We start from the raw sequence: 25,707 nt of genomic DNA, 5'->3' as shown, positions 1-25,707 counted from the left end.
AGCGTCATCCTCACCGCCCCCGTTCACCACGGCCATTTTGAGGAGCAGATCTGGCCACGCAGGTTCCTTGAGGAACGCCTGACCCTGCCCTTCCTCTGTGTCTCAGCCTGGGACGGCTCTGGGGTCCTGGAAACCGTATCCCCTCCCAGTTTAGAAGCAGCCACCCACAACAGGCCCCCTGGGAGACATGGGGCTCCCCAGACATTCCAGGAATGGGTCTTTGGCCTTGTGGAGTGGGGTGGTGATATTTCACCCAGAAACACCCTCCCCTCAGTGGAACTCCTCTGGCCTGGGTGGTGGGGAAAGGTCAGGTGTGGGGCTGAAGTGCCTCAGGTCAGAGAGCGCATGCCTTGCATCAACCATGAGGGGACCCTTCCCCACTCTGTGACATGGGGCAAGTCCCTGCTCAGAGCCTCAGTTTCCTCACCTAATGGAGTGTGAGGATTCACTGAGGAGGAGGAGAATGCCCTCCACATGTGGCCATGGTGGCCTCTCCTCACCAGTGAGCTTGGCACGGGGCAGGGGCTTCTTAAACAGGAAGGCTACGCAGAGGTCCCGACAGAGTTCTCCCTGCCATCTCTCTGAGCCTGGAGGGAAACACACATGGCCGGGCAAAGGCCTGCTGGTCCGGGGACAAGGTCAGCTGCCAGTGAGTCCCAGGTGTGGGGGTCATCCCAAGCCCCTCAAGATGGGACAGCCAGGTGGGGCAGCTCCAGGGGTGACGAAAGAAGCCAGACCTCTCCTCCGAGGGCGTGTGGGCCATGGTGGGGGCTGTGCCGGCCCAGGTGAGTAAAACATACAGTGGCTGTGTGACCAGACTTGGGGACACGTGAGCAGAGCGATGTGTGTGCCTTCCTCGTCAGGTGCCTCTTTCCCTACACTGGGCCACGAGGTGATGGGCATAGGGGCAGCCCTCCTGGACCACAAGGAGCAGCTACGTGTGAAGGCGGCAATGGGAGGTGGAGCCTGGGCCCTGGACAGCCTCACACTCATGGGGATGCAGGCGAAACAGACTGTCTTTGTAAGTGCCTTCATCTGGGGGCCTCTGCCCCAAAGCCAAATCGACAGCCACCTAATAAATACCACCTTGACGACAGGAAGAGCCCGTGGGCCTCTCACAGGGCAATCCAGGAAAGTGAGAGAAACACGGGGCCCGTCACTGGTGACCCACAGAAGCCTGGGGCAGAGTGGCGGCAGCGGGCAGTCACACCAAAGGAGTGGCTTCACTCCCAGGCCGCTGAGTCATGGTAACGTTCTGATAAGAGAACTAAGTGATGAAACGGACCACTCAGGATGGGCTAAGGCAGAGGAGGGACCTGGACCGAAGCGCCCGGGGGTGGGGTGCTCATAGCCCCACCCACAGGCTCCTGGAGAGCCCCGCCCAAGGCGGCGGGCAACCCAGCTCCCTGTACTCATTAACCCTGGTGCTGTTCCCAGAGGCCTCCCTATCCTTGACGGGGACAAGCACATGTAGAACATTCTAAACACAGGCACTGTGACTAAGCACCTCACGGCTGCAAGGGCCATTCTACCTCACTTCGCAGATGGGAAACTGAGGCCCAGAGAGGCCAAGGGCCTGGCTGAGCCTGTGTAAGTTGTAGACAATGGTACCTCAGTGGCCTGGCTGTGAGCCTGAGTCCCTGACCCCAGGCTGTGACTTGGGAGGGTGGGATCAGTTTCGAGCCTGCTGGTGGCTCCCCTCCCCCCACACCCCTTTCCTCCTCAGGGAGCCCAGCCCCCATGAGGGGCTGGGACACAACGCATTGCACCTTCACACACCCCCAAGCCCTGGCTGGTACCATCCTAAGGGTGAGCTCTGGGGAACAGTGGTGCTCGGGAAGCCTTTTCAGAATGAACAAGCAAGTGCGTGAGAGAGAAGCAGGTGTGGGGACCGCCCCACCCCCCGCCAGCTACTCACCTCCTCATCCTTGTACCAGGACAGTGACTCGGCTGTCAGCACGAACCAGTACTCCTTGGAGCCGCCCTTCATCAGACTGATGTTGTTGATGGTCAGCCAGCCCCTGCGGATCACCTGGGGGGGAGGGCGTGGCTCAGCGAGGGACAGCAGCCACCACCCAGCCCTGCCTGCCCCAGTGCGGTGGCCAGCGCCCTTGCCCCCAGCAAAGTGGGAAACCAGGGACCACGGTAGAGACACCTCCAGCCCAAAGCCAAGCAACCCAACTCCACCTTGCCCCAAGCACTTCCAGCCAAAAACCAACGTGGGGCCCTTGGGCAGACAGATGCAGACTCCCTCACAGGACTTGGGGTGATGGGGCACTGGGTCTCCGGGGAGTCCCTCTGCGCTTGGGGTTAGGTTGAATTAGCTCAGGTGGCAAAAGGTAGGCCCAGCTAGAAGGGGCCCAGAGGAGGGGTTCTCAGGCTTGTGGGGGAATGGGCCATGTCACGTGGGATGTGACACTGAAGGAAATACACTTGTCTTGGAGACATTCGGGTACCAGGGACACCCTGGGGCTCTGCCCCTCATGTCCTCTGGAAGGCAGCTGTTGATGGAGGCTTGGAGGAGTTGCCCAGGCAACGGAGTAGCTCCTCCTCTCCTTTCAGGGGCCAGTCGGCAGAGGCTTGACATGCGGCCTCAACTATGCTGCCCAGCTCACTGAGGCAGGCGCTGGGTGGGCACAGGGACCCACTCTGACTGGGAATCCAGGCCAGCCCCCGCCCCAGGGCTCCCCTCCCCATAGGCTTTTTTCAGAATATAAAGATAAAGGGAAACTCCGCCCAGAGAGCTGGGCACAGAGGTTTAAGCCTGGGGGACTTGCCAAGGGTCTTGCCCCACGCTGGCTTCAAGCCAGGTGTCAACACATCTGGGTTCTGAGCTGGGAGACCCACTGGATGGGGCTCATCTGGCAGTGGCTGTCATCTGAACAGGAGGCAGAACCCAGGCCTGCACGGGGCACTCACCTGACAGCTAAATGAAGTCACCCTGGGTGGGGGGCACACTCCCAAGTTCCCTCAGCCATGGAGACACTTGTGGGCCGGAGTCCCCCACCACTCTGGACTGGGGACCCTGGGGCAGCGGGAAGCAAGCGGAGGCACAGGCTCGGACGCTTGGTGCCAAGGCAGCAACAAACTGGGCCAAGCTGCAGAAAGTGGGCTGCGAGGGGCCACGGATGGCTGGGAACGGCTACCACTGCAGCCCCTGGGCGGGGTGGGGCAGGGTACCCAAGATGGGGCTTTGCGGCTGCCTCTGGGGTCTCAGGAGGGACGCTTCATCCTGTCTATCCTGAACCGCCCCCCAGGCCAGCAAATTTTCACAGGGCCACCACCCTCTTGTGGCTAGAAGTAAGCTCTGAGCCTCAGAGACCATGAAGGCAGAGGCAGCCACAGGGTGCCCAGGGACCCCTGTGCGACATAGAAATCCCTACCCAGGTTGGGGACACCATGAGATGCCACCTGGCAGCCCTGGCTAAGGCCAAGGGTATAGACTTCTCCCTCCCTGGGACAACGACAGCATCTGGGACTCTCACGGCGTCAGGGAGCAGGGCGACTGACACCCTGGTTTGCCCAGGATGTTGTGGTTTAGCGCTGAAAGCCCTGGGAAGGAGCCCCCCTGCATCTGGCAACCACGCCCAGCGCCAGAGCTTTGCGGGTGTGGATCCATGCCTGCTTCCTCGCTCCCCCAGGAGCGGGGCAGGGTCTGCCTAGTCTTAGTCCAGGCCCAGAGTGAGTGCTTCTAAACTTCAGTCATTGATCGATAGCTATGGGGCGGGGGAGGCCATGCGTGCTCTGCAGAGGAGAAATTCTCACATGGCAAGGCCTCCACGTTCCCAGGCCCAGCCTAGCTCTCAAGGGGGCAGACGTCTCCCTCCCTCACCTAGGTGGCCTGGTTCGCCTGCCTCCACCCTCGGTTAGTTGAGGTTAGAGCTGGCAGACAGGGGCCCTCATCATGCTCCAGGGCATGGGGCAAAGGGTAGGGGAATGGCCCTTCTGAGTCTCAGGGCAGGATGCTGCCAGTCAGGCCTTGAGAAGCCCAGAGGTCCTTTTGCCCTTGAGCCACTCAGAGAGCTGCCTGCATGAGAGCCCAAAGGGACCCAGAGACAAAAATCCCACCCTGGGGAGGAGCAAACTGCAGGCGACAGACACAGGCGCTGAGTCTAAAGGAAAAGGAGCGATTGGGTCTCCTTGTCTGAAAGCCAGACTTGTGCCCAAGGGGCTGGGCTTAGGAAAGAGGAGGCAGTGGGGGAGGGGTGGGAGAAGGGTAAGTGGGGGAGGGGGGAGATGGAAGAGGCAGGCAGAGCTCCCAGGCTCCAGGCACATGGGGGGGGGGGGGGCAGGAGAAAGGGCGGCCCAGAAGCAGCAAGGGCAGCAGGCAAGAAGCAACACAGCTGGGCCCGCCTCCTCCCTGGGTGAGGGTCCCGCCTGAGTCTCTTGGGCAGGGACGGAAACCACGGCTGGGAGACCCAAGAGCCACAACCACGTACAAGGCAGGGCTGGGTTTTGTGGCTGGGGGTACGCAATCTGGCTGGAAAAGAAATGACTAAGCCTCTCAGGGTCTGGGGTGTGGAGAGAAGCACGTCCCTGGGCTGTCTGGAGGGTGGAAACCATCCAGGTTCAAAGGGGATTAGGGATGACACATGGGGAAAGTGGGGAACATGGGCCCGAGGACAGTCTATTCCTTCCGCCCCTGCCTCCCCTCATGCCAAGCTTGGGCCCTTTTGTATCTTCCATGTCCTGGTATAGGATCAACTCAGCTACTGGAAAGATCCTGGGGTCACAGAAGATCCCTGCCAGATGGCAGCAGTAGGGCCTACCCAGTGCCTCAGTGGCTGGAGGTGGGAGAGCATCCAGCATAATGAGGCCTCTGTCAGGGTAGGTGGCCCAGGCTGTGATCTCCAAAGTGGAGTGCTGGGGCTGAACCCAAATGTGAGCACCTTGAAAAGAGCTCAACTCTAGAACGTGAGCAGTGCCTGCTCCCTGTTAGGCTGGCTGGGCTGGGCTACACACAGAGGAGGTGTTACCTACAACAGGGATGGCAAATACCATTCACCGACACCAGTGGGTAGGAACTGCCTGAAGCACTGTGGTGAGAAAGTGGGCACTGTGGGAAAGGATGCTAGGATCAATGAGTGATGTCTGCCAGAGGCAAATGGACAGGGGCAAGAGGAACAGAACAGCCTAATCCATCTCCACCTGTGCTATGGAGGCAAGAGGACAGTGGCAGCAACAAGGAGAGAGTTCCCTGATCAATTAGTCACATCTGTCATAGGTACAGAAGGGGTGTCATTTGCAAAGCTATTAAGTGGGAAAAAAATGCTAAGATTGATTAGTGATGTCTGCCACGGACACAGGAGGTTCTCCATAGTGGCATCTGCACTGGACACACAGTGGTCGCAGTGGCAAGAACAAGTTCTAGCAGAGCTTGAGTAAAATCTTCCCACCGCCAGGAATGTGAAAGGAGAAAAGCCTGGGGTGTTAGCTGAGTATTTGCCATCCCTGATCTATAGGAAACTAGGTAAATGTGTCAGGAGCAGGCAGTCAGGTTAGTGTCCGTGTCACTTAGCTTACGCCCAGGGCTCCGTGAAGTCCAGCATGTATCAGCCACAGCAGGGGGTTTCTGAGTTAGCTTGATTTTTAGTTGTTCTGTTATTTGGGGGCGGGGGCAGGGAATATTATGGGATGGCAGGGTCTCCACCACTACCAGGTTCTCTAATGTTTGCTTCCACACTAAGTGAGTACTTACCAAGATCTCCCCCTTTGAAAACGCAAAGTTAGGGTTGTGGGTAAATCAAAGAAGAGCAGGCGAAGGAAAAGAGACGTAAGGGACATGAGGGAATGGAGAAAAAGCAGGAAAAGCACAAAAATGAGAAGAGAGAAGAGCAGGGAGAAAAAACAGCAAAAGAAAAAAAATTACATGCTATTAATTATACTCATGGTGTTAATATTTAATTCATTATCATCTCCCGAAACAAAAAAGCAACAACATATGTATTACCCATGGCAAGCGCAAAAAATCATGCAGTGGTTACATTGCTCTTTTCCAGAGGGCTCTGCGATCGTGCAAGATAAACAGCAGAGCCCCCACCCCAACCCCGCCCGATGTGGAGAAGACAGGGGACACCAGCAGAAATTTTTGCAAAGGTAATTTGTTTTCCTAAGAAGGAAAAAAAAAAAAAAAAGGCACCTAATACTGGCATATATAAAGCTGCTCATATTTCACAACGTCTCTGGCTAGGGCATGACATCAAGGTAGAAAACCCTGTATATTGCTCTGGCCTTTGGGTACAGGAATCAAAGCACCCCCAGACTCCCAGAACCGCTTGTCACAACCAGCCTCCTGCCTGACCCCCTCGCACCAGCTCCGAGTCTCGGGGCCGGGAACCAAATGTGGCTGCACACACCACAGGGACTGGGCTGGCCTTGTCCTTAGTGTCAAGTTCTAGCCGCGGCTTTTGACGTCAGACAAGGCCTTCTGCGTGTGAGCAATTTGCCCCCTGCATCCTGCTGGGGCTTCCGCTCAAAGAACAGTTTCCCAAAATAGCAAAAACTAAGTGGAACTGAGAGGCTAGAGGGGAGGGGGATGCTATGAGCCAGGCACTATCACTGGACTCAGTGGTCCCCTAGCGCCCTCCCGTCCCCCAGGGTGGAGCTGCGGGCCGCGCAGGGGTGAGCTACCTGGTTGGGAATGGCTCTCTTCTTGTTCAGCTGCGTGTTCCTCTGCTGGGCGCTGAAACCAAAGCACAGAGAGGGCTCATGCGGCAGGGCGCCCAGGGGAACGAGGAGCAAGAGGCCCTCGTGGCTCAGGTGGGGTTCTCTCTCCAATGAGGGTGCCAAGCCTGTCTGCACACAAAGGGCTGCCCCAGGGAAAGAGCGCAGGCCATGGGACAAGAAATCGTATTGAGTTAAACCGTGGCTTTGAGGCCCTGATCTCAGCCACCCCTGAGAGCTAGAGCTAATTCCAGGAGTCCCCGGGTCTCGGAGCCTCCAAGAGGGCCCATGGGAAGCTGGAGTCCCAGGTGCCACCTCCATGCTGGCTTCGGAATAACCTTCAGTGCTTGGGGGTCTAACGTGAGGCTTCTGCCTGCTTTTTCCTCCTACCCCTGACCTGGCACCAGGTCCCGAGGGGTCTGACCACAGGGCTGTCTGGCCTGGGAGGTCAGACTATGGGACAGCTGCTCGCCATGAAACTGCCACTCCTCTTCTCTTGGATGGCTCCTGACCCAGTGCAGAGGACAGTCAAGGTCAACGTGTTTCTACAAGGTCCCTTATCTACCTACAGTCCGAGATCTCTTTTCTTCTTCATCTACGCTGTCTCCTGACTAGTGTGTGCCAAAGTCCCCTGTATCATGTACACAGACACCTGCTCAACTCCCTCCCTCGACTGTCCTAATACATCTTCTACTTGGACTATCGTAACATCACCTGCGAACAACTGATCTCTCCTGTTACTCAGGGGTCATGTTTTCTTTTCTTATCGTACTGTTTTAGCTGGAAATTTGGATCAATATGAAAAGGCAAAGCACCTTGTTTCATTCTTTTACTGACTGCCTCTGGGGTTTTACCTTAAGGTTCAAGTTGGCTGCTGGATCGGGCAGAGTGTGTGTGCGTGTGTGTGTTAAGGAAATAGGCTTCTGTTCATAGATCAGTAAAGGGTGGAACCTTAAGAATGGAAATATAATTTTATCCAGTGAGTTTCCTAAGAGTCACCACATTCACTATAAGAGCTTTTTCTCCAGGCCCTGTTCTTAGTGTTTAGAGGGCAGTGAGAAAGCACCCGAGAACCTCTAAGCACAGGAAGGAGTTTCATCAACAGTGTCTGAAGGAGACAGAGCTACGCCGCTCAGGGCTGGTGATGCTGAGGGCTGGTGAGTACCCAGATGCCCTACTTCCTGGGTTTTACCCATGCCTGGCAGCCCACATGGTTGCCCCTGTCCCGTGCCTGCACCCACTCAGAGATGGCCCACTGCTCCTGCGCATGTGCATGGATGTGTGAGGGGCCAAGTTCAAAGTCTTCCCCCTGGCCTGCAGGTCCTCCTGGCAATGAGGCCTTGAACTCTCACCTCCACCTTGCCTTGGTTTCCCCACACTCCTGCTTCTCAGCCTTCCTTCTCTACCTCTGATGCTCTCTGCCCAACTCTGTCCCTGCCACGTGGCTGTCATGACTTCCTTGGGAAGGTGTCTCCAAACCTCACCCCTCACTCCCCTTTCCCACAGCCTCTCCACCTACCCTCCTTTCCAATTCTCATTTTCCTTAGGACAACTGGCTCAACGACCATGTGTTCTGAGCCTGTGGGTTCTGAAAGCACAAGGCCCAAGTCTGGGGCTTGTTCTCTGTCCTAGTCCAAAGGCCTGGCGCTAGGCATGGCGTTGAGACAGTGTCATGGCTCTTCAGTGGGCCCCTGCAATGTCCCACCCACGGCTGGGGCCTAGGCCCGGGCCGGGTGGAGCCAGGCACCCTGGGCCCCGCCCCCAGCCAGGCATCCCCCATTCACACACCAGGGAAAAGGCACACAGCAGGCAATACCCACCCGGTCACCAGCTGCTCAGTATAGTAACAGCTGGGGGAAGTGGGAAGGCCCAGGAATCCAGAGGAAAGAGTGGAGTGGTCAAAGGAAAAACAGGAGAGATTGTGAGAAGGAACTGTGGATGAAGTGTGAGAAGCAGAGACATCAAGGTGAGGAAAACAGCAGCAAACCGAAGGGGGGACCAGCGTTTTCAGCCCCCATGCCTGGATGCTGAGGGAACAAGAGCAGGAGGGGCGGCCTCCCCAGGCTTGGAGAGCCCACCTGAGAAGTGATCCCCGGCCAGGGCCCCTCAGCCCTCCCCAAGCAGGGACAGTCCAGCCAGGGCCCTCGGCTCATCTGAGCTGGAGGGGCAGCTTCTGACTGTGCCCCACTCATTCTCTCATTCATTCGTTCCACTCACCTACCACATGTCCAGCACAGAAGAGCTGTGTGCACTGATAAATGTCTACCCAGGTAACTACGGGGCCAGCAGAGACCCTGGACGGGGAGGCCCTCTGGCCCAGCATGCTAGCCTGAGACTGGATTCTCCAGGCCCCTCGACAAGGCAGCCTCCCTGTACCCTCAAGGCCAGGCCGCAAGGCTACCCTCTGGATTCCCATGGGCCGTGCACAGCCCCCGCCCCAGCACTGACCACACTGCATCTTAACTGCCTGGCTGCATGTCTGTCCCTGGCACAGGGCCTTCCTTTGAGGATGGGGACCTGGGTCTGTGCTTGCTCAGTGCTGTATCACAGGGCCTGGTGCAGAGAGAGCACACCAGCAGCATTTGCCAAACAAATACCAGGAAGCTGCCTGCCAACGCCTGCCCTTCATCAGCTCCAGCAAGAAGACCTTCATGAGCCATAGGCACAATCTGTGTGACACTCAAGCTCACTGAGGCGGGGGCCCGGGGGCTAATGCCTGAAGCCACCAGCGTTTATATTTACATCCTGCTGAAATCAGAGCTTCCCGCTCCGGCCCCTTATCCGGGTGCTATGGAAGGTTCTGGTTTTACATCTACAGTGTATGGACGGAAGCCAGGCAGATCGTGGAAGCACTTCTGAAAGACCAGCCCGAGATGCTCCGTGAATGGGCCCAGTGCGTATGGGGAGTCTGGGAAAGGCTCTGAGAAGTCCTGCAGGAAAGGAAGCACTGAATGCTAGTTAGTCTCGCTGGTTCTGGAAGCACGTGACCATAGCACTGCCCTTTCCTCCTTAAACTAGCCACTGGGGTGCCCTGTAGGAGGTGTGTTGGGGATAACGAGGATGGGGACTGCTGTTAGCCAAGGCAAGCTTCCAGATACGCAGATGGCTCCATTCTTCTCCCGGACAGAGGCCCCTGTGCCCTGGCCCGGGGGAATCCCAGCTCGACCACCTCCCTCAGGGCCGGGCTCTGAAGGTGGACACTGGTGCCGCCTCACCAGCTGCTATTCTGAAAAGTACATACTTGGCAAATCCAATGAAGTCCTCATGGTTCGTGTTGATGTAGGACTGCTCGATGTCGATCAGGAGAAGAATCTGGGGGGAAGCAGGGTTCACTGTCAGTAAAGCGTGGAGGGAGGGGCAGCTGTGGGAGCACTTCCCGCACCTGCCAGCAGGGGTGGCCCGGAACCACGCTGCTTCCCACGCAGGAGAACAGAGGTCCCCCACCCCTTTCTATACCCTGGGGTACACCTGCATGGGTGCTTCCAAACGTCAAAGCCTCACAGGTAAGCAAGCCTGGGACAACAGAGCAGAGCGAAGCAGCCCCATGTGGTGGTCACAAACATGGCCTCTGGGGCGGCCCACTGGGGCTGCAGTCTCTGGCCAGCCTTGTGAGCTTGGGCCTCCTGTTACTGAGGTGTGGAGTGGGGCAACAAGACCCAATGGCAAAGGGTTAAGTAAGTCAGAAATCTGTAGTGTTTAGAGTAGCGCCTGGCATGTTCTAAGGACCTCATTAAAACAGCAAAGGTCATCTGGCCAGGTGAGGACAGTAAAATGAAACACACTGGCACACAAGCACCCACCAACCAGCCGGGATGTCATCTCAGATAAGGGACCGGCCCTCAGTCCCCTGCCCTTCCCGTCACTTCAACTCTCTGAACCCGCAAGCATAAAAGGGGCCAGACACTAGGTTCTTGGGGGATTGTTGGAAAATGCCATGTGCTCCATCCGTGGGAGCGACTGTCACTGGTTTAAAACGCCTGAGTCCTATTGCCCTGGAGCCCTCAGATCAAGCCCGGCAGTGTCGACAGTGGGGCCACCGGGGGCTATGGTGTATCTGGAAGGGACAGTAGCTTCTTGCCAACGACAACAAAGCAGACTGGAATCACTCGAGCTTTTCACAAAACTCCCAGGTTACAGAAGCTACAAGGGAACGGGGTGCAGGCTGACTGGGGGACCCTCCGAGGAGCAAATGACCAGTTCCTCCTGCATCAACATCAAGGGGAGAGGGACTGTTCCAAACAAGGTGTTCTCACAAGTAGGCTTATTTCGGTTCCAGTTTGAACAAACTGCCAGGAGATCAGAGTGGACCACCAGCAGCAGTGACCCAGACCAGGTGTCAAGCCATATGAAGGCAGAATGAGTGACAGCCCTGAGCTGAGTAGGTGACAGCTGAGACCCATGCTGCAGCTGGGTGGGGGCACCCCACTCTCTACCTTGTATGGGCTTGGACAGTCTTCACAAAAAAAACTTAAAACACAAAAAGCTCCCAAACGTGTTCTGGTAGGTGAGAGGATAAACAGGCTGCGGTCCATGTGTACCATTTAACCCTACCAGGCGATCAAGGATGCACTTTGGATGCAGCACAAACATCAGGGATGAATCCCAAGGCACCATGCCAAGCAGAGGGGACAGAGTCAAGAGGCTGCTTGAGCCGGAGTCCATTCACACGACATTCTGGAAAAGGCAGACTGTGCGGACAGGGAGTAGTCCAGTGGTTGCCAGGGCCTGGGAGCTGGGGAGGGACTGACGACAGAGGGACACAAGGATGGGGATCTTGGGGAGTGACAGAACTGTTCCATATATGAGTGAAGTGCTGTATGCATTTGACACTCACATAATTGCACAACCAAGGTTCACTGCAAATAAAACACACCTGAAAGATGAGACAAAAAGCCAGTACCTGGTCCTTGGTTCTCCCCTCCCGTTCCCGGATGTAAGTGGTGACAATTCGTTCTGTCTCTTCTCGCAACCGGGGGTAGGAGCTGAGCTAGGGGGAAATCAGAGTGGCAGCATTGGCTGGGTCCCCGTGGCACAGAAGCAATGTGAACCAAATGGAAAACACAGGGGAAGAGGGGTGACAGGGGGTCCCACCGAGTCCCCACCCCACTCCCATCTCACAGCTGCTTCAGCTGGGAGACAGGAAGGAGATGGTAGGGGGACGGCGGGCCGGAGAGACTGAGAGTGCCCACGCGCAAGCAGGGATGCTTTTCAGGAATGCAGTTCAGAGGAGGCAAGTGGCAGAGAAAGCAGGTGACGGCCATCCTCCCACATCCCCATAGCACTGGATGAGCGTGAGGACACAGTTTAACTAAAGCCGCTGGGCCACCAGGGCGGGGGCCCCCGCTCAGCACTTGTTCTAGGAGTAGGGGTGCAGCATCCGGGCCGTCTACCTCAGAGGGACCCCCCCCTTGCGGAAAACCCCGATCAACTCTCCTTTGGGATCCACTCCTCCCACACCTCTACTGCCCCAGCCTCTGCAGCAGCAACCAAACCCAACACACAGGAGCCCACCTTCCACGGACTGGGTTAAGTCCACAAGTTGGGGAAAACTGAGCAAGTGGTCAAAATTACTCGTGGAAAACCTCCTAATTGCCCCATGATGTCAGAATATGGAGGTCTGCCACTGGTGATGTGTTTCACCACGCTGGTGACAGGTTAGAAACCTACTTTCTCAAGGCGTTCCAGGGATGGGCACTGGACTCTCATCCCTGCTGCCTGCTTAGTGAATGCATTTGGCAACAGCAAAGGCTTCTTGTCCCCAACAGTGGCCCAAACGGCAAAGGTGGAATCCGCGTGGGATTGGACCCCCCACCTTGTGTCTGCTGAGGCAAAGTTGAGATGTCACCGTGAAAACATTGGCCCGCGGAAGGGGGTTCCTGCTGAGGCAGAGCTTCCCAGATGCTTGGGTTAAGACTAACAATAGGAAGGAGAAAATGAGGGACAAATGCGTAGGTGATAATAACGAAACCTTCCATTACCTTCTCGGCACACTTTTTAATGACTGTGGCCAGTTCTGAGACCACGAGATCAACACACTTCAGACTCGGCTCTTTGAGTTTTACAATCTGTTTTTTCACAATGGCTTCAAAGGCCATGTCGGGGGTGAAGAGCCCCGTCCTGGGTCATGCGGAGGGCGGGATGAGGCAGAAAGACACCCAGGGGAAGTGCGGGCCACACACGCAGGACGGGAGACAGAGAGAGAAGAAACGAGAGTCAGCTGGTTAGTGACATGCAAGGAGGAGCCTGCGCCCGCATTTGCCCCAGAAGCTGCTTCGGATCAAGAGATGTCCTCGGTCCAAGGGGTGGGCCTGGTCTGGGGTTTACCTGTGAAAGTGCTACGGGTCGGTGTCAGGGTACGGACAACCCAGGGCAGGCGGAGGCCCTTCAGTTCTCTTATTTGTGACAACAGGCTCTGGGACAGTAGTCTCCAAACCACCTATATTTCTTTCTTTCTTTCTTTTCCCAATCTGGGTTTCTTTCCTCTCCTTTTTCCAATCGAAGAAGCTTAAGAAGCAAATGTGGGCTTTTCCAGACTGAGAACAGAAGGATCAAGCAGATATTCTGCCTCAAAGGCCGACCCAGAGCTCCATGGCCATCGTGGACGTGCAAGCGCAAACCGCCCACCGGGAAGCGCTTCAGCTGCTTGGCCAAGGCGTGCCCCCCGGGCAGCGGCCCGTGGAGAGCCGGTGTGTCCTGCCAGGGGGAGGCAGTGGCCTGTGAACACTGGCACAAGGGTGCTGGTGACCTAGGGGATCTGAAGACAGGCTGCCTGGGGGGACAGCACCGCTCCTGAGGCTGAAGGTGGAGGGCAGGGGAGCTGGTGGAGGCCATTAGGGGCTGAGCCTGGGACGGAGCACTCATCATGCTGTTGGTGTCCCGGCCTTTCTCAGCATCTCCGAGACAGAGAAGTGGCTGACCCCAGGAAAGCCTTGAGGGCGCCAGGCATTTTCAAGGGAGGGGTGAGGGGCAGGGAGGCTCAGGGAGCTTGGCCTCCAGCAGGTGACGCGAGGTCCCTCTCCGCTACCCAGAAGACAGCAAAGCGACAGCCCAACAAAACCCCCATCACATGCTAAGCTTGGTATCAGGGTCCCAGGGAGCCCCGTCCACCAGTCTGGAGTCTGGAGGCCTGGTACCCCCAGAGTTGCACCCAGGCCGAAATGCTCCCGCCCCAGCCTCTGGGAAGAGGTCATGTTCTTGGAAACGGAGCCAATCTGGGAAGGAGAGGTAGGGGACTAGCGGGGCAAAGGCTAAACAGCACTGGGAGCCTGATACCAAACCCCCGAAGCCCCGTTTCCACAAGGCCAGGAGTCACCCTGCCGAGGGTCCAATACCTTACTGGTACACTGCCTAACTGTATTGATTAGCTCCTGGATAACCAGGTCGACACATTTCAGACAGGGCTCTTTCAGCTTGACGACCTGCTTTTTCACAATGGCCTCGAATGCCAAGTCCGGGGTGAAGAGCCCGGTCCTAAAAGCATCCGTACCCGGGGGCAGGGGAGATAAGTCAGAGAGAAACAAAGCACGGTCAGCAATTTCACAGGCACCAGCCGGGTTCCCGAGAAAGCCAAGGTCACGGCAAGTCTAGGGGTTTGACGAGGACGCCTGCGTCCACTACCTAGAGCCCCCGGGGGTGACATGAGGACCCCGCGGTGATGCAAGACAGGAGGATGGGAGTGATGATTTTTGCTGGAATACGGTGGGGACCCAGGAGGCTCACGGGGCACCCGAGATGGGGACAAATGCTGGGTTCCTGCGATTGGATCCTGACTCAGCTCTGACTCCCTCCCCACCCCCCAGGGCACTTCTGCAGTGAGCTTTCTTACTTCGCTGACCATGGTGACTGGGTGGTTTAACCAATGTTTAACCCAAGGGCAGTGGACAGCCTGGGGACCTACGACACCCACGCAGAACTAAGCACTTCTACCCTCAAGTGCCCTGGGAGAGCCAGAGGGAGAGACTTGCAGCTACTGAAAACCACCTTGGTGCCCTCTCCAGGTCTCACAATCGGTGCCCAGAGGTCTGGGGAGACTGACTGGCTGCAGGATGGCACCGTGAAGGCAAAGGGAACATGGCAACTCTCCCCGTGGAACTTGCCTGACTCCGTGGATGTTCTTAATGGCGTAGCTGATCTCCCGCCGTAAGTCCTTCTCATCGAACTCCATCTGAGAATAGACAAACCAAACACATGCAAAGAGGTCCCTGGGGCACCCCAATACTAGGCCTGTATTCGGGGAATGTTATCTTCTGTGTACCATTCGTATTCACACGGTAGAATATATATATTTTTTAATTTGTTTATTTTTTGGTGGGGGAGGTAATTCAGTTTGTTTATTTAATTAATTGGAGGTCCTGGGGATTGATCCCAGGACCTTGTGCATGCTAAGCAGGCACTCTACCACTGAGCTATACCCCCACACCTAGAATATTTAATTGGCCAAAAAATTTAAAAACACTAAAACTCGATTTCAGCAAGGATGCTCTGAAACTAACACTCATGCTCGTTTGGAAAGAAAATCAACTCGTAGAAATTTCCTTCTGTGCTATTTGACAGTACAAAGAAAGAACCTCTAAAAACATACCTATATAGACACCAGATAGTTTCAAATGCTCTAGAAATTTATCTTGAGAAATTAATCAAGTATTAGCGACATTCACAAAACTATCCAGAATTGCCGAAAGACATGCAAACACCGTAATGTCCAACAATGGGAGACTGGTTAAATGCATGATGAGACATCCATAAAATAAGATAATATTTTGCGATTCACAATGCAAAAAATGTAATTTGAAAAGATGGCCGCCATATGGAAGGACCAAAGTACCAAGATACATGTTTTTTTTATAATATATATGCACACCCAGGCATGGATGAATGTAAGTGCTGTGTCTGTGGAGATTTTGCCTGCATTTGCACAGGAATGATTCTCCAAGGACACACCCATGTGCTAAACGGCATCATCTGTGGGTATTAGGATTATGGGTGTTTTTCTCCTGTTAGCTTTTGTTCTCCTATTGAAAAGAACTTGACTGGTGTTCACAAGGGTGATATGTGCTCACTGTAAAAAGTGTAAAACTTCAAGCAACTAAAAAAAAAGAAAAAGAAAATCTCCAGTCCTAGCTAGCACCCAGAGCTGACACTTTTGTGAATATCTTTGCAGCTCTGCTCTGCAGACACACACATCTAGATGCGTGTGTACAATTTCATACAAAGGATGCTATAAATATCATCTGTACTTTATGCTGTGCATACTGGCTCCAGAATCTGCTTTTTCCCTTTCAACCACATGCTGGGAACATTTTCTCAAGTGACTTCACCTCTATTTTTTACGTATTCTGCAAAGAATATGTATTGGTTTTTGTCAGAAGAAAAAAATGGGACTCTTCCCATAGCTCTGCTGGAAACCTCTAAGCTGCCCGCTCAGGGAAGGAGGCCCATGGGGATACCTCCCCAGAGCTGTACTCGGCCCACAGCAGGCTTGGGCCTGGAGGCAGGGGAGTGCCTGCCCACTGACAAGAGGTCCCGGCCCGTGGAGCGCTACCTTCACCAGCTCGAAGGGAAACCGCTCATGGAAGATGCGATTGATTCGGGCGCCCCCAGAGAGCTCCAGTGTGTCCACTTGGTCTCCAGAGCCTTCGATCCGCTTTTCGAAGTCCACCCCAAACTGCTGGACCATCCTACCAGGAAAAAGAAAACCCGAACATCAAAGCAGAGCTTCTGGATTATGTCCCGAGTCAAGTCACAGTTTACTTTCCTCTTTTCAGTTTTTAGCAGCGAAATGTATGTGTGGGTCCCCAAAATAAAACAAAATCCAGGAGCTGCCAATGGCAAGTACTTGCCACACATCAGGCCTGCTACAATTCTTCATTCACTGAACTGGGGGTGGGGAGTGGTTATAACTCCCACTTTGGCAAGAGTGAGGTGCGGGGTTTGGCGGGGTGGTAAGGGTCATAGCTTAGCAACCTTCACCCTGAGACTTGGCCTGATCCGTCAGGACCACGACATGAAAAGGCAGCCCCTCCACACAATTCAATTCTACTGGTTCCTGCCAAATTCCCAGTCTGTTAAGGTCCGGACTCCACCACTGATGGGCTGGGAGGCCTTGGACAGGTGGCTCTGTCCTCTGAGCCACAGTTTCTTCATCTGCAAAGTGGGTTGATTGTAACAGCACATCCACACAGGGTCCATGGAAGGATCTAAGGAGTTTCTAGATTTCATCAACTCAAAGAAGCTACCAGCCCTCATTAGTCCGTACACCCATGAAAAAGGAAAATGCTGCCAATTAATAGTAATTCACCTGAATCTTCTGATTTGAGAAATTAAAAGTGCACACATCATTGATGAAATGTGGTAATGCCATGCATGTCCCTTCAGAACCCAGCCCTTAGGAAGTGTCTAAGTGCTGCTGGCTAGTACCGTGACAAGGTGAGCAGCAAAGAACTAAGGTATTTATTAGTGCTCTGGTTTTCTTTAGCATTTCTCACTGCTTCCCCTAATTCCTTGCACTGTCTGCTTTAATAATTTCCCCACTTCCATTCTTCAAATTCTCAATCTCACGTAGTGTGTGGAGTTTCCCCAGAAGGGGAGCTGCTCCAATCGGCAAAAGCCCCCCTCTGGGCCTGCAGTTCTCCAGCACAGGGAAGTCCAGCTCTTACGGGAAAATACGGCTGGATGCCTGCAGGCTGCCAGGGCAGTGAGGCTGGGCCACCAATGAATGGGGTTCTCCCTGAATACCCAGGGGGTCACTCACAGGCTGTCAGATCCTGTGAGTGATCTCCAGATCCCCAGAAGCAATCTGCCCACTGGAAGCAGACAGTGTGCACATCTGACTTCCTTCCCAAAGACACACAACGGCCTATGTTAAATGCTGCACTTGGGCTTGGGACCTTGAATGGTGGCTAAACCAGGGCCAAGGTTGTAAAAGGCTTAGTGCTACAGCAAAGACAGACCACAGAGCGGGAGAGTGGTTCAGGGCCAGGATGGAGACTCCGCCACCTGCCGCCAGCCTCGGAAGGGGAAAGATGCAGCACACGTGAGCCCCAGCCTCCCGGGGGCCCTGGAGTCGGAGCTGCACTCGTGGAGCCTCTTTACCAATTGTCATGAGTTGAACAGTGCCCCCCCCCCAAGTTCACGTTGATGTCCTAACCGCCGGTACCTCACAATGTGACCTTACTGCAGACAGCATCTTTGCAGATGTCATTAGTTAAGATGAGGTCGTATTGGAGGAGGGTGGGCCCCTGAGCCAATGTGACTGGTGTCCTTAGTAAAAGGGGAAATTTGGACACACATTTTAGGGATAACGTTATGTGAAGATAAGACAGAGACCAGGAACCTCAAAGTTGCCAGTAAGCCACCAGAAGCCCTCAGAAGGAACCAAGCTGGCAGGACACCTTGATTTTGGACATTCAGCGTACAGAACTATGAGATGACAGCTCTCTAATTTAGTTTAAGCTACCTAGTTCACGGTACACAGGAGCCACAGCAAATGAATACGCCCAAGTACAGGGCAAGGAAAATACCTACAGACGACCAGCAGGCACTAGAGACGGACAGTCCTGAGTTTAGAGCCACAACTGCACGTCTAGGGAACACGCATTCCTGCTCCGAGTTCTAGAAGGAGAGAGTGCCAGATGCAAAGCACAAAAGCCAAGGGACAACGGCTGGTCTGAAAAATTCCCCCAATCACCCAGCTGGGGAAAGAACCTGACAGGGTTTTAAGTGACCTGTGTTCTAGTCACAGGATGGAGCGAGGGGTGAAGGTCATGCTGGTTCCCTGACACAGAGCAACGACTAAGCTGCACCTGGGAGGAGAAAGCCAGGCCCAGAACAATCTATCACGGTAATAATGTTGATAAAAGTAAAAGCAGTGAGCTTTTCCATCACTGGCTCCGAGTGAGACCCATACTGTTCATACTGGGCCCATGTGGGAGCCAGGAGAATGCGCCCAGAAACCAGTCCGTGCTATCAACTCAAATTCAAGTGCTCCTCAAGCCAGCCATCCCTCTTGTAGGAGTCAGCCCTGCAGAAATCCTCGCCTTGTGCTCAACGGTGAACTTGAGAAGCCTCTCCTGAAGCAAAAAAAATACCCGCATGTCCCCTACGGGCAGCCACAGGAAATGCAAGGTTCTCAATGATGCTTCCACCGCCTACAAAATGGCAGAACTGGGGGAAGGTCTGGTGCCACTGCTCTCATTCTCTTGTAAGGCAAGAGCCTGAAGGCGGGAACCAGGGTGCGGGGGGGGGGGGGGGTAGGGGGAGTTTTCAAAGCCAACCATTTGTACACGTGAAGGCAGCCATCTTATAACAGAGGCCGAGGAGGATGTCACCCAACAAGCCATTCAAAGGGACGCCCGCTGGCAAGGAAGGGAGAAGCAAAGGCCCCTGCTCGCCGCTGGTTTGTGCGGCCCGCAGCCAGCAGGAGGATCTGGGACCACAGATAAATGCTAAAGCAGGAACAGCAGGCCTCACTGAGGGGCCGCAGATGACAGCCATGCACCCCACTGTGAGGTCAAAACCACCCAGGCAGGGCCGCAGAGCACTGGGGAGAGAGGACACAATGTGTTAGGCCCCAGGGGATGGGGACCGTTTGTGGAGGGTGTTCCCTGGGCAGTCTCGGTCAAGGGCCCCAAGAGCAGCATTTTCACAAGGTTCCCCAATGGCCATGTGATATGATGGCTGCTACTGTCTTCCTTTTAGGGGCGAGGAAAGCAAGGAAGGCCCAGAGACCTCTGGCCACCGGCCTGTGGTCGCCCAGCATGGGCTCTGCAGAAAGCTTTCTGGAATGCGTTGAAGTTGTCTGATTCTCACCCTGGATCCTACCACTGTGAGTGGCCACGTGGCAGAGAGGATGGGGGGACATCAGGTCTATGATGGCCATAGAGGACAGTGTCCCCCTGGTGTGCCTGTGGGAGGGGTCTTGTGCATGGCACCATCTGAACTGCCAAGGAGCTTCCGGATCCCACTCTAGTGCTGAGGGTCCCTGGCAGGGCATAAACCAGGAATGTGGAAGCAGGAGGGGTCCTGGGTAAGAACCCAGGATCGTGGGGCACACCCACTCCTCCACCTCATACCTACTGCTCCATCTCACAGCTGGCAGCTGCAGCAGGGAGCACTTTCTTAGATTCAGGGTGAGGATTCTAAGAAATCAAGCAGAAGTTGCCGACAACTCGACATGGCTCCCTCCCCCATGTCTGTTCTCCCTACAGCAGCCAGAGGGCGCCCGTGAGCATCTGAGTCAGGCCACGTCCTGCCAGTGCTCAGAAACCTCCATGGCTCCTACCTGACTCAGAGCAAAAGCCAAAGTCCTCCCCGTGGCACACAAGGCCCTGCACGCTCCACCCTATTCCCTCCTTGCCTTTACCTCCTCCCACTCTCACCTTGCTCACTCTGCTCCAGCCACATGGGCCTCCTCTAACAGCTGGACACAGTCCTGCCTCAGGGCCTTTGCACTGGCTGGGCCCCATCCCCAGGACCCTGCATGGCCCCCTTCCTCACCTCTTTAGGTCTTTGCCTACCTCACTATCTCAGGGAGGCCTTCACTGACCACTCTATTTTATTTATTCATTTATTTATTTTTTTAATGGAAGTACTGGGGCTTGAATCCAGGACCTCATGCATGGTAAACATGTGCTCTACCTCTGAGCCATATCCTCCCCCCAACCACTATATTTTAAATGGCATCCCCATGTCTACCCTTGCACTCCTTAGCCCCTTTCCCCACTTCAACATTGCACCATTTAGCACACATGATACATGTTCTTATTTACTTATTTTGTTTCCTCCCTCCTCTTCTCCCCTTTCTGAGCACATGGGGTACCTGCCCAGTTTGCTGGGGTAACCCCAGTGCTCCGGACAGGGCCTAGCACCCCGGAGACTCTGGACAAGTCTTTGTGGAACAAAAGGAGGGAAGACTGAGGATGGGCGCCCAGCCTGGCAGCAGGAGCCTGCGGCTGGGTGGAGGCCCCTGTGCGCCAGGCTGGGGGCCGGTCACGTACTGTAGCAGGGCTTTGGTCTTGCGCGTGGGGTCATCGGGCCGAAAGTTCTTGTACTCCTCCACCTCCTTCTCCAGGGACAGCAACTGGCTCTGAAGCTTGCTGCGCAGGGCCGGCAGCGACTCCCGGATGTGATTGGTCAGTTGCTGTGGGAGAGAGGCCAGAGGTCAGAGGTCAGCATGGGCAGGAAGCTAAGAAAGGGCAGGCCGGCTCCGCCTGCCTGAGGGCCCATTCATCGATGTGCCCCCAAGCCCAGCACAGTCTCCAGCCGCAAGAGCTGGAGTCACACTTGCACGAGGGGCAGAGAGATGGGGCACAGCTTGGCCCACAACCATGAGATGCTGCCAGCAGCTCACGAGGCCTTGGAAGGGCAGATCAACTGGGCTGCTCACACCACGGACCACAGGTAACTGTTTGCAAGTACCAGGCAGAGGGACCCAAATGCTGACCCAGAACAGCCTCCCATAAGAGCAAATTGCCACTCAGTGATAAAAGCCTAGGAAGCCACCGCAGGACCCAGGCACGGAAGGACTGCCACATGGACGATGATGCGTCCACACCATGGGACACTGGGTTGGGGGAGGTGCACAGGCACAGGCCAAACTGAGATGGAAACAGCTCACCAAAAAGGGCAGAAAACATACATATGACGTGCTCCCTTCCATAAAGACAGGGAGAAGGTCAGAACATCGTTTCATTTGCTCAAACAGAGTGAGGGATGGGTCACGAGAGAAGGGCAGAACGGAGCAGGCGGGCAGGAAGACCCCTCACTGCCGCCCCCTCTCCTCTGCAGTTCTGCTTCTGAACCACGTGGACTTGTCAATTATTCACAGATTTTAAAAGGAAGCAGTGGTGCAGAAAAGGTTAGGCAGGCAGCCTCAAGATGGGTCAGTGGAGAAAAAGCTGGATACAGAACAGTGGGTAAAGACATTGCTGTTCAGGTGGGAGAAGGGAAGGAAAAGAAAGGCAGGAGGAAGTGGGGAGGGCAGGAGGGGCACTTTGGCCTCTCCAGTCTCTGGACTGTCTCTAGGAGGCCCGGGAAGTGGTGACACTGGCTGCCTCTGGGGAAGGGACCTGTCACAGGGTGGGAGGAAGTGGGACATTCACTATATTTGGACTGTCTTTTTTTTTTTTAACTACAATAAAAAAAGAGAAAAAGAAAATGGCAAAACAAAAGCCATAAAATCAGTTAAAACCCATAAAATCAGCTAAAACCCCAAAAGTGAGGAGCAGCGTTCTGTGACCAACTGTCGTATAATACAAAAGAAATTACAAACTATCCATCAAGCTGGGAAAGAGGTATGAAGGAGACTCACACTCTGTGGCATGCACCAGATGGTCACCCCAAAGTCCCGTGGCCCCACCATGGAAGCTGCAAGTCCCCAAGTGTGGGGATCCACTCCGGTTCCTGAGAGCATCCCGGCCCATTACAGCTGCCCCACTTAGCTCATGGGGCACCAGAGGGGCTGGGGACCACTGCTGCAGGAAGCACCAGGATGTGGGGCCAGGCCCCCCGGAGGCCAGCTGGGCTGCTTGCCTGCAACTCTGAGGAGGCCCCAGACACCTGCGGGGAGTTTTACTTCCCTTCGTCTCCCTCCACCCCCTGCCCAGGCAGACCCCCGCTTCCTTTCCTGGAGGGCCCCTTACTTCCCTCTTCGTTCTCCAGAGCTGCCTTCTGGCCACCCTGCTCCACACCAGCCCTCTTCCCGGGCCCCGTCACTGCCAAGCCCTTGATCGTGTGTTTATCTGAAGACCTGTTCCGAGTCAGCGCCCCCAGTTAGAAATACACCTTCCCCAAGGACAGCGCCTAGCTCCCACGTTGCCACATGGCCACTGCACGCATGAGGGACTCTCAGGTTGTCGTTTTTAGGCCCTGCCCCCATCCAGGGTGCTACCACACAGCATCAAGGGGGAGTTCCTTGCGAGCCCAGGACACTCGAGACAGCTCTAAGAACCTTGCTCCCTGCTACCGTGCAGCTACATAATCCCACTTTGGGGATTTCACTCCCCGGAGAAACCAACGGACTGGCACATGTGCAAAGTGATGTCGTTAACGGCAGCCTTTTACTGACTAGGAACATGAGAAACCATCCAAGCGGCCCTCCCAAAAGAGCCTGGGTAAACAGACTAGGACCCATGTGTTCAAGGACGACCACACGGTCACGAAAAAGATGGGGAAAGGTTTCTGTTCAGCAAGGACAGAGCCCCAGGAGACATTGCTGAGGGAAAAAAAAAAAAAAGCCAGGGGGAGGGTACCCACAACTATGTGATCATCTATAGTAAGAAAGGGAGAAATGTGATTCTCAAAAGTCCTTTTAGATTTTATGGACAGAAAGAAACTCAGGCGGTATTAACAGTGGTGACCTAAAGGGAAGTGTGGGGCGCTTCACCACAGACTTTTAAATACTGGTTTTGTTTATGAACCTTGTGAATATACTACCTGTGGGAAAAAAGAGTAAGAGAAAAGCAATGAAATACTCGAGTGGCTGGCACTGGATATGTCCTGCATTTCATGCAGCACATGCAATGAGCACTTAGCTGCCAGCCTGAGGGGCAGGGATGGTGATAACTCCCAATTGATGGACAGGGGAGGGAGGCTCAGAAAGGCTGGGCTAAGCTTTGGATTCAAGAAAGTCAGGCCCTAAAGTCCTCTTGCTTACCTACCATCTAGTGCCACCAGCCTCTCTGCCTTGGTTCAGGTGAGGCATTCATAACCCAGGTCATCAGTGTCAGGAACTGTAGGCAAACTTCTGGGTATGTGACTAAATAATTACAGTGGTAATTAAAATAACAGTAACCATAGTAGTGATGGGAATAAGAGTACTACTGGTACCAACTTCCTGAACACCCACTCTTCACCAGGTCCTGAGTCCAATGTCAGCTGAACCTCTTTTGCTAAAACAGGTGTTGCTCTAGACCAAGGCCAGTGCCACTGTGGACTGCAGCTGTTGTGCAGTGCGCAGCCTGAACAACTGCACAGAACCTTCACTGTACCTGGTTCAGAGTCTTCTGCAGGTGTGGGGTGCCCATGCGGTCAGCCATGTGCCGGTAGGCCGGGTGGGAGAGGAAGAACTTCCTCTCGGCCGCCAGTGCTGCGCGGATGTCCTTCTTGCCCTCGATGTCCTTCTGGCTGCGGTTCACAACGCCAATGTAGCCTGTGGGGAGAGAGAGTCAGGGCAGGGCAGTGCAGGCCAGCCAAGATGCCCAGACACCACTACGAACCAGCCACGAGGCCGGGCAAGGTGCCAGTGGAGACAGGGATCCTGCCCTACAAGTCACTCACAGACTGGATGACAAGCCATATGCATGACTCGAAAGCAACACAGAGGATGCAGAACATAGTCCCAAAAAGCAACATAAGTGCTGGGAAGAAGGAGATACCACATCTGGCCTGGCATGAGGGGCTGGAGAGAGAAAAGCTTTAGAGAAGATGAAATCCACAGACTGAGCTTTAAAGACAAAAAACAATTTTAGAGAGAAGGGCAATGGGGGATGGCTAATCTTGCTGGTACTAATAACTATTCTGAAGCTACTATATTTGAAGAAGTTGGGTTTGTCAGGTCATGTAGGTCCAGAGAGATGCATGGAACAGAAGAGAAAGTCCAAAACCACATCCACTAACTAAGACTCAAATCCAGTGGAGGAAAGCTGGATTATCCAAGGGTCACTGTTGGCAAAGAAACCCAGTTGGGGGTGCCCGCCAAGATGAACTCTCAACAATTCATAGATTTACACATAAAACATAAAACTAGAAATACTTGAAGAAAACATGGGTGACTTTTCAAAATTACTGTATTTGTGTTCCAGTCTTCTGAATGGAAATAAGAAAGTTACTGGTGACGACGTTAGACGTGAGACTTGGGGGAAGAGGGGCAGAGAGACAGCTTCCGGTACCATTCTGCAATGTTTTTAAGCATGAAAAACTGTTTTTAGGATAAAAACGCCAGTTTGAAGAAAAGAGCTACAATATTTAGACATAAGGGAATTGGAAGAGGAAGAGGGAAGGAGATGGAATTAAAAAAGCCAGAACACAGGGCAGCCCACAGTACAGGGGTACAGATGGGAGTCGTGGGAAACAGAGAACTTAGCCCTTAGTGGCCCACCCGTGGCGGGTGCTCAGTACAAATGTGGCTATTGTTATTCACACAATTAAAGTTGGAAAGTAGATTGGGCATAGGTGGCAAAAGGCCTGAAGTCATAAACACACGTATGAACCCCCTTCTCTTAGTGGGGGTCATTCGACGTTTTGGGGGGCGGAGGGGGAGTGGCACTGGCTGTTTCTTGTCAAGTCTTGTGTGGATCTGACTTTCTGTCCTCTCCGTGACTGTCATCATGGCCATTTCACAGATGAGGGAATCGAGGCACACCAAGGAGGGGCCCCTTGCCCAAGGTCTCGGAGAGGATCAGGAGAACCCAGATCTGTGGGAAGCCCAAACTCACAACCGCCTGGGTAATAGGGAGCAGAAAGAAACAGCAGGGGTAGAGACAGTGTCTGCTTTGGTTTGTGTTTCCTTTGAAGGAGCAGGGGTCCTGAGTCTTTCATAAGCCAAGAAAAAGGATCCAGTTGGAGGGATTTGGAAAGCCATGGGGCGAAGGAGGAAACAGAAAGCCTGAGGTTGTAAGTCAGGACCAAGCGTGCAAGGGAGCGGGGAGAGGATGAGTCATTGTTCTTGGAAACAGACAGGGGGGCAGAGGAGGGAAGACGAGCACAAGTGTGAGTGGAGGAAGGAAGCTGAGAGGGCCAACACAGCCACCTAACTCAGGGGGCAACGCTGAGCCCAGCTAGGGTCACTCGCGGTCTAAGATGCTGGCCGAAGACAAGTGCAGGGAGCGCAGGGTTGGGGTGACTGTGGAGGGCACGGGGGTGGGGGTGGGGTCCTGCTTTCCTCTTTAGCACTGAGCCTTCCTGCCTAAACCTCCAAACATGGGCTCGCTCTTCAGCCCCTGATCCCCGCAGCCAAACGGAATTTTGGGTTTTGCCCCTGACCTTGCTCTGTCCTGATCCAGGGCTACCCCTTGCTGCTCATGTCCCCGCAGAGAGGGGGGCAGGTGG

General features: G+C 54.5%; 1 protein-coding gene across 11 annotated transcripts in view; it reads right to left on the bottom strand.

Annotated features, from left to right (window-relative positions):
* The window catches only part of DNM2 (dynamin 2), an 82,473-nt gene that overhangs the window by 12,606 nt on the left and 44,160 nt on the right, over window positions 1-25,707 (bottom strand). For 3 of the 11 annotated variants that reach the window (XM_032465633.1, XM_032465630.1, XM_032465629.1), the window contains exons 6-16: window positions 23,649-23,809; window positions 20,658-20,800; window positions 16,205-16,340; window positions 14,760-14,827; window positions 13,995-14,133; window positions 11,564-11,650; window positions 9,905-9,975; window positions 8,484-8,513; window positions 6,631-6,682; window positions 5,699-5,710; window positions 1,919-2,032 (exon numbers count right to left, since the gene is read on the bottom strand). In XM_032465633.1, coding sequence (XP_032321524.1) covers window positions 1,919-2,032; window positions 5,699-5,710; window positions 6,631-6,682; window positions 8,484-8,513; window positions 9,905-9,975; window positions 11,564-11,650; window positions 13,995-14,133; window positions 14,760-14,827; window positions 16,205-16,340; window positions 20,658-20,800; window positions 23,649-23,809 — 1,013 coding nt within the window. Of the gene's footprint in view, window positions 1-1,918; window positions 2,033-5,698; window positions 5,711-6,630; window positions 6,683-8,483; window positions 8,514-9,904; window positions 9,976-11,563; window positions 11,651-12,641; window positions 12,781-13,994; window positions 14,134-14,759; window positions 14,828-16,204; window positions 16,341-20,657; window positions 20,801-23,648; window positions 23,810-25,707 lie in introns of all 11 variants that reach the window. The other 8 variants (XM_032465634.1, XM_032465639.1, XM_032465631.1 and 5 more) reach the window with 4 other exon arrangements.

The sequence above is a fragment of the Camelus ferus genome, chromosome 22 (genome assembly GCF_009834535.1).
Source record: "Camelus ferus isolate YT-003-E chromosome 22, BCGSAC_Cfer_1.0, whole genome shotgun sequence".
In the NCBI taxonomy this organism is placed as follows: domain Eukaryota; kingdom Metazoa; phylum Chordata; class Mammalia; order Artiodactyla; family Camelidae; genus Camelus; species Camelus ferus.
This window is presented reverse-complemented; position numbering and strand designations above follow the sequence as displayed.